Source organism: Dendrobates tinctorius, unplaced genomic scaffold (genome assembly GCF_039654945.1).
Source record: "Dendrobates tinctorius isolate UK_male_01 unplaced genomic scaffold, ASM3965494v1 ptg000125l, whole genome shotgun sequence".
Classification (NCBI taxonomy): Eukaryota; Metazoa; Chordata; class Amphibia; order Anura; family Dendrobatidae; genus Dendrobates; species Dendrobates tinctorius.
Window position 1 is genome coordinate 15,079,648 of NW_027361793.1, and position 14,586 is coordinate 15,094,233.

At 42.9% G+C, this 14,586-nt stretch overlaps 1 protein-coding gene across 9 annotated transcripts in view; it reads left to right on the top strand.

Moving 5' to 3' along the window:
- Positions 1 to 14,586, top strand: part of ADAM23 (ADAM metallopeptidase domain 23) — an 889,186-nt gene that overhangs the window by 694,365 nt on the left and 180,235 nt on the right. For all 9 annotated transcript variants that reach the window (XM_073541893.1, XM_073541894.1, XM_073541897.1 and 6 more), the window contains exons 16-17: positions 2,384 to 2,455; positions 5,504 to 5,608. In XM_073541893.1, the coding sequence (XP_073397994.1) occupies positions 2,384 to 2,455; positions 5,504 to 5,608 (177 nt within the window). The remainder of the gene's footprint in view (positions 1 to 2,383; positions 2,456 to 5,503; positions 5,609 to 14,586) is intronic.

The following is a 14,586-nucleotide window of genomic DNA, read 5'->3' on the forward strand; positions in this document are numbered from 1 at the left end:
TTGCCTCTCTAGCAATCCTACAAGCAGCTCTCACTGAAATTTTGCTCGGTCTTCTATACCTCATTTTGACCTCCACTGTTCCTGTTAATTTCCATTTCCTTATCACATTTCAAACTGAGGTAATGGCAACTTGCAAACATTTTGCTTTAACTTTAGGCCTTTTAGAAATTATTTCATCTTCAACTTGCTTAACTGCTCACAATAACAATAATTTTAACCAGGGGTGTCCAAACTTTTATATGCCACTGTAAATCCATTGCATGAGGTTAATTTATTTTACTCTGACTTATCTGAACCAGATCTCAAAAATGCATAATTTGCCATTAGTCTTGTTTCCCAATTTACCCTCAGGCAACAGCCTGGGGCCAGATCACAACTTTAAATTAAATTTTGTGATCCAACTTCCAGACCCGTACTTGTCCAGTGTAAGCACTTTGTTGCTCACCTGTCCAGGTACAACACTCACCGAGCTACCTCTGTTTCCAGTAGTCCAAGCAAGGTTTCTCATTTAACTCCTCTAATATCAACACCAAAGCTCTTCTAGGCCAATCTCTGGCAGAGGTCAGGTGCTTGGGTATTAAGTAGCATTGTCTACATTTGCCTCAAGTAAGTCAGAAGATTTCATTCCCTTCACTTGACTGAGCTCCAGTCAGTTTCTATCACCCTTCTGCTACTTCCTACTTCCCTGCTGCAACCAGTATTATTTCCAAGCTCGGTCCAGTTATTAGGTGTCATAAACACCAACCTCTCAGTTACCAAATTCTCACAACTGTTCCCAGTCATTTTCATACCGGCTAATGCATGCAATTAAGATAAATTATGTCTTTAAGGTTGTCTGGTTTTCATAGAATGCTCTGTTACATTGCTGCTATTTGTTAGGGACGGCGGAATGCACTAAATATAAAATAACGTAAAGTGCGTTCACTGCCCTGGGTCCTCCGTGCAGAAGGTGTAAACACTGCTGCTAGATAATGGCGGACGTGTAATAAGGCGATATAATGCACGCTTGTTAGACGTCACCCGGGGTGTGCTGAGCGATCTCTGTTTATTCACAGGAATGCCTAAGTGTTAAACACAAAAGGCTGAGCCTGTTAACGTCACAGGTCTCAGAGGAGTGCACGCATGGTATATGGTCACAGGAGCTGGGCCCTAGGCAGAGGGTCAGAGTCCGTCTAGACCTACCGTGTGTGCGGCGTCGCAACTGCGGACGCCAAGAGGAGCTGCAGACTGCAGCGTGGCGACAGACACTGCCGCTAATCAACAATGCCCGGTAGCAGGCGCACTGTCGGACGCTAGCATTGTGGAAGATGCTAATGTGGCTAGTAGCTTGCCACTGGCTGGCGCTGACTCTAAACCTAAGTCCTTATACACACTCGTATTATCAGAGGGAGGGGATCTTAATGAGTCATTCGCAGGTTCATGCATCCATCATCATTCATACAGTAAGCAACTAGAGACTTTACTAGTTCATGGCCGAGCGGCCATGCAAACCTTTTATAGCCGGGACCTTCCGGAAGCTTCCAGATCCCTGAGATGGACCACTCAGATCACGAGAAGGATCTGGGAATGTGATTCCCGATCTCCAATGGGAGATAGTCACATGAGCATGCCCAGTAGAGCGACGAAGGGACTTAGCCTCTGGAGCGATTTGCTGCTGAGCAGCCTGCATTGCTATTGCTGACCCAAAGGTGGCAGCAACTGCCAGACCCACAGAGCAGGACTGGGCAGAGCATCTGGGACACCGGGACTGCTGAGCAATCTCCTCTGTGGTCGATAGATAATGGGAAACCGCAGAATGTGAGGCTCTGGATTCCTGTTGAGCCGCTGCAGGAACCTGACGTCTAACACTATTAACATTGCATTAGCTGGAAGATACCAGGCTGCATTTACATTGTGGTTACTCCTGTTTTTAACCATTAGCCTGCCAGATGATAAGATTGTATTCCTGTGAGTAACTGCATCCCAGCTGGAAGATATAAGTTTCCCATATAGTTTTTGTTCCCACTCACTTGACTCTGCTTTATCTGTGTTACCTTCACCCTGCTGCTCAAGTTGATACATCATAGAGAATCCACCTCAACTTGAACAGTTCATAACTGAGTCGTCCAGTGGACAAATGGGAATGATCTGGTTCATTTCCTCCATCAGTTTTCACCCAGCATTTTTTTTTAATGTTGGATGGAAACAACGGCTTTATGTGAACCGAGCCCAAGAAAGTGACGGAAACACAATTTGGTGAGTCATTTATTTAATAAGTATCTGTCATGTTTTTTTAAACTCCTGACTGAAAATATTGCTGTTTGTTTAGCAGATATATTTTAGGTTTTGGTGCAGTACGTCAGTATTGGTTGTGATTTAAAAATGCTATTTTAATTTTTTTAAGCTTTTTGAAGTAACAGAGTGTGGCAATGGCTACTTGGAGCCAGGAGAAGAGTGTGATTGTGGTTCTCGAACAGTAAGTAGTCTACCACATAGTTCAGAGACTTCACTAACACCCAATCCCATTTAGTCTAAGTATCATGTCTATGGATGAGCGGACCCGTGGATGTTCGTGTTTGTCAGTTTCCGTCAAACTGTATTCCAAAGTTCTGTTCGGGTACTATAACTTGGCCCCAAAACCCATAGAAACTAATGGGGACCTGAACGTTGTTGCTGTAAATAGTCATAGTAAAAGCTAGGGGGCTGCAAAGGTCTCTCTCTCTCTGTCTTCAAAAAGAAAAAAAAACTGCTAAAATTATATGAAAATGGACAATTTTATTTAAATTGAAAGTGTCATCAGAAAAATACCTATTCTTTAAATCAGTGGTCCCCAACCTTTTTTGCACCAGGGACCGGCTTCAAGCAAGACCATTCTTCCATGGCCTGGCAGGGCGGGGATGGAGGTGGGACAGGGGGCTGGGCTTTGGTCATATGGGAGGCGGGGCTATGGACGGAGTTGTAGTATGTTTAGCAGGATGGTCCCACACATATAATCCCCCCATGTATAGTATGATGGTCCCACACATATAATCCCGCCATATAATCCCCCCAAATTACTGATTGATATATATATAGTATATACTCGAGTATAAGCCGACCCGAGTATAAGCCGAGGCACCTAATTTTGCCACGGAAAACTGGGAAAGCTTATTGACTCGAGTATAAGCCGGATATGCATTGTCCCCTCATTCCTATCCCAGTATGTGTGGTTCCCCGTCCTGTCCAGCTCTGTGTGGCTCCCACCCTTGTATGCATGGCTCCGCTCCCACCCTCCCATCCTTGTATGCATGGCTCTGCTCCCAATCTCCCATCCTGTATACATGGCTCTGCTCCCACTCTCCCATCCTGTATACATGGCTCTGCTCCCATTCTCTCATCCTGTATACATGGCTCTGCTCCCACTCTCTCATCCTGTATACATGGCTCCGCTCCCATCCTGTATACATGGCTCTGTTCCCCCTCTCTCACATACTGAATACATGGCTCTGCTCCCACTCTCCCATCCTGTATACATGGCTCTGCTCCCACTCTCCCATCCTGTATACATATCTCTGCTCCCACTCTCCCATCCTGTATACATGGCTCTGCTCCCACTCTCCCATCCTGTATACATGGCTCTGCTCCCACTCTCCCATCCTGTATACATGGCTCTGCTCCCACTCTCTCATCTTGTATACATGGCTCCGCTTCCACGTTCCCATCCTGTATACATGGCTCTGTTCCCCCTCTCTCCCATCCTGTATACATGTCTCTGCTCCCACTCTCCCATCCTGTATACATGGCTCCGCTCCCACTCTCCCATCCTGTATACATGGCTCCGCTGTCCCATCCTGTATGCATGGCTCCCCTGTCCCATCCTTGTATACATGGATAAAACGAATTATAATGGTAGATGGTCTCAATCCTGGATAAATCCTAAAGGGAATCCATTATGTCTAAGCAGATAAAATAAATAAACTAAAATGTTTAACCATCCACCTTTACCATCCCAAATAAAAACATTTGCTTTTGTCACTGCACCTCCCAATAGAATGGAATAAAAAGTGTTGAAAACATCATAAGTACCCCATAAAGGTATCAAATAAAAGTTAAGCTCTCGATTAAAGAAACAAGCCCTCATACTGCTCCATCTGTAAGTTATAGTGACATAAACCAAATTTTTTTTTACTAAGTTCTGATTTCCTAAAACCAGTAAAAATATATATCTATATACAGTATGTTTGTTGCTATTGTAATCAGACTCACCTGCAAAATCATATTGCCAGGTCATTTTCACTTTAGATTTAATGCCATCAAAACGGAGCCCAAAAACCAATAGTGGAATTACATTTTTTAACCCATTTTGATTTTTTTTCCCATTTTTCACCACATTTCACTACCATTACATTGGTCAAGTGAATGTTGTCATTCAAAACCACAGCTTGTCCTACAAAGAGAAAGCCCTTATATGATCTTGAAAAATAAAAAACTTATGGCTTTTAGAAGAAAGGGAAGAAGAAAAACTAAATTAGGACTAAGAGAAAGGGGTTAAAAAAAAACTACATTTAGAAAATAAAACAGATTTGAAAAAAAAGAATGTGGCAATTTATTTGCGTTGTCACACATAATGTTATGTGTTTTATACACTTTTTATGGCAATCTGAAAAGGGACCTTGGCTTCAAGCAGACATGGTGCAAAAGAAATGGCACAAAGTAAGGGAACTACGTTCTGACAATGAAGTTTTGGTGAGTTTTTGATGTTGCAGATTTTCTGCAGCATTTCTGCAATTATTATGTAAATTAGGTTACTTGCATTTTTTCCGTGTGTTTTCTGAGTGCATTTTGTTCCCTGGTTTTATTATGTTTTTGATGCTGCAGTTTGTATCTCTTTTTGTCATGTGAAGTTTTAAATAAAGCTGCTTTGTTTTTGTTGCTATTTGTAAGACGCTGCATTTTTTGGGCAGCAAAAATACATAGTATCAAAAATTCACCAAAAACTCATAGTAGGAACTCAATCTAAGAAGTAATAGTAAGTTATCTAGCATGATATAGATATTCAGAGTGTCTGCTCTATGTGTACAATGTCTATAAATATTTTTTACTTTCTGGTTTTAATTAGTGAACAAATACAAGTTACATATACCCTATAGATTTTTTTTAGGGTGTTGGATTGTGTACAGTCACACAGTGGTGGTAAAAGATCCAACGTTTAGGAAACTTGTTAAAAATGTTAGACCCCGATTCATGAAGTTCAGTGGTATTCATGCCAGTCTTTATGAGGGGCTGCTACTGTTTAAGTAATCACTTTTTAATGTCTCTCATTCTACATTAAAATTTTGAACATGTAATAATAAAACTATACGCTGTATCTGGCATAAAGACTATCCAATAATATGCTAAATGTACATGCTCTTATCTCTTTAGCTTGTTAATGTCAGTCTATCAATTAAATGCTGTTTTTAGAGTGACATATTGTCTTAATGAGTGACAGCTTATCGCCTAACTGTTCCCAATATGGAATGTCCTTGTTCTGTGTTTCTTATAGACAAAACATTTTATCCAGGACTGTTTTGGAGACTGCTGCAAGAAATGCTCCCTGTCTAATGGGGCACACTGTAGTGATGGGCCCTGCTGCAATACCTCCTGCTTGGTGAGTACCAACCTGTCATTTCTATGGGATAAATACACAACTGCTTTTAGAGGTTAACTGCCTGAGCCACAGCTCATTATCCTAGAACATTTGTATATAGTCGATAACATTAAAGGGACTTTGTCAGCAGGTATTGGCTACCTTATCTAAGAACAGCCTGATGTAAGCCAAGAGAAGCTGAATCCAATGATGTATCACTTAGTTTGCTGAGTGCAGCCATTCATACACTGTTTTTAGATTTAGCAATGCAGCACAGCTGAGGAAGCTGCCCATGCCAGGCACTGTATATACAATGTCCATAGACAGTGAGCTGCTTATCACAGGACGGGGCGTGTCGGACCAGGAGGCACATGTAGCTGTGTCCCAGCAATGATAAGCTACTGATGCTAAAGCAATTATTGCAAGCAAACAAAACAAAGCTACTGTGCTTGGTAAGAGAGGCATCACTGAAATCTGTGTTTTAACCCCCTACAACATGCTGTCTTCAACTTACATAGCAAAAACCTGCTGAGTGCTGACCAATTTCTTTAAACTCTGTTCAATATACTGTATCTACTCGCATATAAGCCAAGATTTGCAGCCCTTTTTTGGGCTGAAAGTCCCCCTTCTCAGCTTATACGCGAGTCATATATGCCAGGGGGTCAGCGGGGGAGGGGGAGCAGGGGTGTCAGATCATACTTACCCCCCAGCACGTCTCTGCAGCCCCCCTGCTTCTCCCACAGTCTCAGGCTCCTTCCTTCAGCGGTCACGTTGTATCGCTCATTAAAGTCATGAATATGTGCATGACTCACCTGATACCAGGTGATACTCACCTGTCCCCTGTCCATCGCTGTGTGTCGCTCTGTCCTCCGCATCCTCTGTCTGTGATGTTCAGTTCAGAGGGCGTGGTGACGTGGTTAGTGCGTTTCGTGCCCTCTGCTGCCTAAACAGTCACTGACAGAGGACCAGGAAGACAGAGTCGCAGCGATGGACTGGGGACAGGTGAATATCACAGGTGCCGAGGCCCTGATCCACCCATGACACCGGCACCTACCCCCAGCGACGAGAGGTGAGTATGTCATTTTTTTATTTGCAGCAGCATATGGGGCCTATTCTATGGAGCATCATATGGGGGCATAATCTATGGAGCATCTTATGGGGCAACATATGGGGCATAATCTATGGAACATTTTATGGGGCCATAACCTTTATGGAGCAGCATATGGGGCATATTATTCTATGGAGCTTCTTATGGGGCCATTATTAACCTTTGTGCAGCATTACATGGGGCGTATTTTGTATGGAGCATCTTATGTGGCTATCATGAACTGTATGGAGCATTATATGGGGCTCCTGATTCAATATGGATATTCAAAAACATTTAACTTACTGATGTCTCAATTAATTTTACTTTTATTGGTATCTATTTTTATTTTTGAAATTTACCAGTAGCTGCTGCATTTTCCACCCTAGGCTTATACGCGAGTCAATAAGTTTTCCCAGTTTTTTGTAGCAAAATTAGGGGGGTCGGCTTATACTTGGGTCGGCTTATACACGAGTGTATACTGTAATAGAATTACACTTTTAGGAAACATTTTTAGAAAATATTGGAAATAAAATATATATCAAATAAGTCTAAATCTATTAAGCTGAAGTACTTATTGGCAGGGAACAATACAGTAATAGATTTTCTGGGAACTTCTGGGAAATGAAACATTTTGTAATTGATATTTTTATTCTAAGGTTGTTCTCACATTTCAGAAGAGTGACATCAATTGCATTTACGTTAACAACTAACATAATCCAGTATTCTTGTAATTCAAAGTGGATTATGTGTTATCTTTGATTATTTTACAGATGAGTACTAAAATGGAAAAAATAAGTATATTACACTTGACTATACAGATTGATAATTTAAAATACTGTGAGGACACGTTTTATTAGTTATGTTCCACATAAAAATACTCTGAATGTATTGGACCGACCTTTACTCCTTCCCAAATGGACGACTTTCTGTTTTTCCTTTTTCTTTTTTTCTCACCTTCTTCCGACAGCCATAATTTTTCTCTGTCCACATAGCGGTTTGTTTTTAGCAGGACAAGTTGTAGTTTTTAACCACTCCATTCATTTTATAATGCAGTGCAGTGGAAAAAAGTTCTAAGTGTGATGAAATTTCACAAGAAACACAATTTTATTTATTTTTTTAGTTTCGTTTTTACAGTGTTAATTGTGCAGTAAAATTGACCTGGCAACATGATTCTCCATGTCAGTACGATTACATCAATACTAAACTTTTCTTTTCAAATAATTTTATTGGTTTTTAATAATTAAACAGGGTAAGGGAAGGAAGGTAGGAAGGGAGGAAAAGGAATGGGAACATCAATACTAAACTTTTATATTTTCTTAGACCCATAACGTTTTCTTTTTTTCGGGTGATATGGGGCTGTGTCAAGCTTGTTTTTTGCATCCTGAGCTGCTGTTTTCATTGATACCATTTTAAGGTAGAAGCAAGTTTTTGTTAGCTTCTTTCCTTGTGGTGTTGTAATGACCAAAACAACCCCACTTTTGGCTTTTCAATTTTTTTTTCTGGTTATGCTGTTTGCTGATGGGGTTCAATAATTGTATATTTTGATAGATGAGACTTTTATGAATACAGAAATGCCACATGTTTTTATTTTTTTATTTATTTTTAATAATTTTTAGTTTTTTATATTTTTAAAAACTTTTTTTTCTTACATTATTTTGAAATTCCCTTTGGGGATTTAAACCAGTGAGTCTCTGATCGCTTGTGTTACATAAACATAGTCCCAAAACAATCTAACGTGACCTATGCCATCTGAACAGCTTTTTTCCGCAAATGATTCACCATCCATTCAACTGGCAAATAATCGACGGCCCATTTTTGTGTTATGTGTATGAAGGCTCTTATTCTCTGGTTTGTCAGACTGAAATTACTCAGGTAATCAGTTCAGGGCTGAACTGAGAGCAGAGGGCAGCAAAAATTGTCAGGATATAAATCACATTGTATTTATCTTTTACATCTGCAATTGACATCGTTTTCTATTCGTACATTTAGATTGAGATATCATTTAACCCCTCTCTGAGATCTGACGTACTATCCCGTCCATGTGCTTTGGGCCTGTCTGACCATGGACGGGATAGTACGTCATTGCAATCGGACGCATACACGGGTGGTGTGCGGCTGATCGCGGCCGGGTGTCAGCTGATTCTGACAGCCCCTCTGCCTTTGGATCAGAGACCCCATGTCGTGACGCGGGGTCCCGATCGCTGCTATGGTAACCAGATGTCATCATGACGACATCCGGGTTACCAGAGCTGAGAAGCTTCCTGTCATGCACAGTGCATGTTAGGAATTCTCTCAGGTCAGTGTGCACAGAATGCAGCACTGACAGTTTCTTTAGCATGCAAGTGCTGTTTCATCTGAGTGTCCCATAGAGGGACTAAGGCTGGAGTCACACTTAACGTTTAAAAATACGGACCGTATTTTATGGTCATAATACGAAGAAATGTTCCCTGAACAGTGATCCATATGTCATCCATTGTCAAGGTGTGGCTACGTATTTTGCGCATGTAAGCATCCATATGTAATCTGTATGGCATCCGTATGCCGAGATTTTCTTGCAGGCTTGCAAAATGGACTTATAATGAAGCCCAATGACAGGGTAAAACCCAAATGAAAGAATAGATATATACACATGGAATACATATATAGAGTATGTATACATGTCATTGAGATATATATATATATATATATATATATATATATATATATATATATATATATATATATATTTATTTATATTTCCTAGAGTTCTACATAGCAGAATAGCCGCTTAAACATTTTCTAGCTTCAGTAAAATCATTCCAAAACCCAACATGAAATGACGCATGGTTTACATACAGTAAACCATTTCATTTCATGTTTTTTTATATGTCTTTCACTAGTAATTAGATGAGGGTTTGTGTGTAAAATTTAGGAGGTGTAGGTGTTAATTTAAGGGGTTAATTTGTTTTAAAAAATTGTGTGGGCTCCCGCATTAATTTGTCAACCAGAGAGGTAAAGCAGGTGAGTGAGGGCAGATTTTAATAGCCTTGAGAGGGACCATTTTTTTTGCCCCCCCCGGCTACAAAAATCGGCCCCCAGACACCCCAGGGTTTTGGAATGATTTTACAGAAGCCGGTAAATGTTTTAGCGGGTATCCGGCTATGAAAAACTGTATGAATTATAAATATATATATACTAGATGGTTGCCAGATTCTAACGCATCGGGTATTCTAGAATATATATGCAGTTTATTTTTGAAGATTTAATAATAATGCAATAATGCACCCCCCAATCCTGATATGTATGGTTCTCTCACCCCCAATCCTGAAATGTATGGTTCTCTCACCCCCAATCCTGATATGCATGCTACCCCTCAACCCCCTATTCTGGTATGCATGGTCCCCTGACCCCCCCCAATCCTGGAATACATGGTCCTCTCACCCCCCAATCCTGGTGTGCATGGTCCTCTCACCTCTCTTTCCTGGTATGCATGGTATTCTTACTCCCCTTTCGGGGTATGCATGGTCCCCTCACCCCCCAATCCTGGAATGCATGGTCCTCTCACCCCCAAATCCTGGCATGCATGGTCCTCTCACCCCTCTTTCCAGGTATGCATGGTCCTCTTACCCCCCTTTCGGGGTATGCATGGTCCCCTCACCCCCCAATCCTGGTATGCATGGTCCTCTCAACCCCCAATCTTGGTATGCATGGTCCCCTCACCCCCCTATCATGGTATGCATGGTCCCCTCACCCCCCTTTCTTGGTATGCATGGTCCCCTCATCCCCCTTTGCTGGTATGCATGGTCCTCTCACACCCCAATCCTGGTATGTATGCTCACCGTCACCCCCCTTTCCTGGTATGTATGGTCCCCTCACCCCCCAATCCTGGTATGCACGGTATCCTCACCCCCCTTTCCTGGTATGCATGGTCCTCTCACCCCCCTATCCTGGTATGCATGGTCCCCTCACCCCCCTTTCCTGATATGCATGGTCCCCTCACCCCCCAATCCTGGTATGCATGGTCCTCTTACCCCCCTTTTGGGGTATGCATGGTCCCCTCACCCCAATCCTGGTATGCATGGTCCCCTCACCCCCGATCCTGATATGTATGGTCTCCTCACCCCCCTTTCCTGGTATGCATGGTCCCCTCACCCCCCTTTCTTGGTATGCATGGTCCCCCCACACCCCTTTCATGATATGCATGGTCCCCTCACCCCCTATCCTGGTATGCATGGTCCCCTCGCCCCCCTTTCTTGGTATGCATGGTCCCCTCACTCCCCAATCCTGGTATGCATGGTCCCCTCAACCCCCTATCCTGGTATGCATGGTCCCCTCACCCCCCAATCCTGGTATGCATGGTCCCCTCACCCCCCAATCCTGGTATGCATGGTCTTCTCACCCCCCTTTCCTGGTATGCATGGTCCCCTCACCCCCCTTTCTTGGTATGCATGGTCCCCTCACCCCCCTTTCGTGATATGCATGGTCCCCTCACCCCCTATCCTGGTATGCATGGTCCCCTCACCCCCCTTTCTTGGTATGTATGGTCCCCTCACCCCCCAATCCTGGTATGCATGGTCCCCTCAACCCCCTCTTCTGGTATGCATGGTCCTCTCACCCCCCAATCCTGGTATGCATGGTCCCTTCACCCCCCAATCCTGGTATGCATGGTCCCCTCACCCCCCAATCCTGGTTTGCATGGTCCCCTCACACCCCAATCCTGGTATGTATGGTCCCCTCACCCTCCTTTCCAGGTATGCATGGTCCCCTCACCCCCCTTTCCGTGTAGCCGCGACAAATCAGCGTCACGGCCCTATAGCCGCAACCAATCGCTGCCGCGGCCCTGTACAAAAATAATATTAAAAAATGAAAAAGTTATTCTCACCTTCCGACGACCTCCTGTCTTTCCACGCGCCCGGCCTCGCGTTCCTAGTAATGCTTTGCGGCTTAGACCGCTGATGACACCAGTCTTCTTTCTCGCTCTCGCGAGAGTGATGTCGGTCTTCTTTCTCGCTCTCGCGAGAATTACGTCATCAGCGGTCTAAGCCGCAAAGCATTACTGGGAACGCGAGGCCGGGCGCGTGGAAAGAAGACAGGAGGCTGTCGGAAGGTGAGAATAAATTTTTTAATTTTAATTCTCTTTTTTACAGATTAAGGTGTGCGCCTGCCGCTGATTGGTCACGGCCTTGTGGCCGCGACCAATCAGCGGCATGCGCAGCTTACCGTTACAAACAACTGCGCCTGTCACTGATTTGTTGCGGCCTGGAGGGGGCCTGGCGGCCGCGACCAGTCAGCGGCCCGCGATTTCAGTTAGACAGACACGATAAGGCGTTTATATATATATAGATATGCATTCTATGTGTCTATAGCTATTCTTTCGTTTTTTTATTAAACCTGTCAGTGTGATTTTACTGTATTGCAAAATGAAATGCCGGATTTTGGTAGAAGACACCGGGTGCGTATTTCTCGCAAGTCACACGTCTGGTCCGTGTGTAATCTGTATTTTTCTTGCCCCCATAGATTTGCATTGACATATTATGGGCGTAATATGCTGACAATCGTATAGTACGGCCGAGAAAAAATCAAGTGATGGGACCTGTCCCATAGATTAACATTGGTCCAAGTGCAATGTGTTGTTTTTATGTCCGTATTTCTCTCTAGTGTGACCCCGGTCTTAGTGTAAAAATTAGAATGGAGTAAAGAAATTTTTTTTTAAATAATTGTAAAAATATAATAAAAATAATAATAAAAAAAATCTATATTTATTATATCACTAAATAAATATTTTAATAAAAAAAAATCTAAACAATAAAAGTACACATATTTGGTATCGCCGCATCTGTAATGAGCCAACCTATAAAACTGTCCCACTAGTTAACCCATTTAGTGAACACCATAAAAAAGGGAAAAAAAACAATGCTTTATCATCATACCGCAGAATAAAAAGTGGAGTAATGCGCAATCAAAAAGACGAATATAAATAAACATGGTACCTCTGAAAATGTCTTTGTTCCGCAAAAAATGAGCCTCAATACAGCATCAGCGAAAAAATAAAAGTTATAGCTGTCAGAATAAAGTGATGCAAAAACAATTATTTTTTCTATAAAATTGTTTTTATTATATAAAAGTGCCAAAACATTAAAAAGATATAAATGAGGTATCGTTGTAATCATACTGACCCGAAGAATAAAACCGCCTTATCAATTTTACCACACGCAGAACGGTATAAACCCCCGACAAAAAGAAATTCATGAATTGCTGGTTTTGGCAGGCGCGAAACTACATAAGGAGCGCACCTCTGACTGGGGAGCCCATGTAACAAACAACAATAAAATACTGCCCGTGTCCAGTCCCCCCCCTCACACCAATCCCCTTGGTGATGCACTAATTGGGATGCCCCTGCCGGCCAATAGTTCTTAAAGGGGAGGGGTCCTACGACCACACCTACAGGGGTTAAAGCCAGGTGTCCGTGCCACTAACTTCCTCTTTCCCTCCCGGCGGATACCTGGAAGAAATAGTGCTATTGTCCCACTCTCCCTCCCTTATAAGGGATAATGGATGTGTATGGCCATACTAACTGGCGGATAGATGATAAATTTGTAAATTATATAATTTTATTAAAAAAAAATGTATATATATGACTGACCGTTTTTACCTTTACTAAGTCACAATGGTAGAAGCGGAGGTGGGCAAAGGTTCGCAACCGCTCGTTGGGCCAACTCACCTGACGAACGCGGGCAGGTTCTCAGCGAGAGCCGCCCGTGTTACGAAGTGTAATTAGTAAACTGTGACCTACCTGTTCAACCCACCTAGGATTGTCTGTGTTTCATTACGGGATTGGAGGGAGGGGGGAAGGCACTGGTTACAACACACTGGTCTCCATAGTCTTGCTCATTCTGTCTCCCAAAAATCGGAATAGAAAGTGATCAAAAAACGTCATGTGCCCGAAAATTATACCAGTAAAAACGTCAGCTCGTCCTGAAAAAAACAAGCCCTCACATGACTCTGTGGGCCAAAATATGGAAAAATTATAGCTATCAAAATGTGGTGATGCAAAAACAATTTTTTGCAATAATAAGCGCCTTTTAGCGTGTGACAGTTGCCAAACATAAAAACCCGCTATGAGGCCTCTTTCACACATTCTGATATTTCCGGTACTGAAGATGTCAGTTTCCGTGTGGGTAATTCTTGCAGCACATATGTGGCATGTGTGCCGCATCAGTACCACATGGACAGGCGCCAGGGAAAAAGAGTTACATTTAACCCCTTAATGACCGCCGATACGCCTTTTAATGGCGGCAGTTAAGTGTACTTAAACCACAGTGCCGCTTTTTAACGGCGCTGAGGTTTAAGGTTATAGCGCCCACCCAGCGTCGGAATTTCTCTGGGGTCGCAGCTGCTGGGGGTAGCCGAGACCCCAGAAAACATGATTCGGGTAGATTTTTACTGACCCCAGGTTTTGCGATTGCCATTATTAAAGGTATAACAGCAACTGCAAAAAAAAATTCCATTTAATTTCTCTCTCCACTGATTTGATCGCACATCAGAGGAGAAAGAAATAGGGTCCCCCAATCACCCCCCCGGTACCTCTGTTGTCTCTGCAGGCCCCCCTGAAGTCTTTCTGACCACCGGCTTCTTCTTCCAGGATAAAATAGCATGCGCAGTGCGCCCGCCGAGATCTGCCGGCCGGCACCCGACAACAATAAGAGGTTTTTTCCTATTGGTTCATTTTGATCATTGTGATAGACCCTATCATAGTGATCAAAATAAAAAAAAGGTGGGGCTAAAGTTAGGGTTAGGGTTGTGGCTAAAGTTAGGGTTGGGACTAAAGTTATGGTTAGGGTTGGGGCTAAAGTTAGGGTTGGGCCTAAAGTTTGGGTTAGGGTTGGGGCTAGAGTTGGAGTTAGGGTTTTGATTACGGTTATGGTTGGGATTA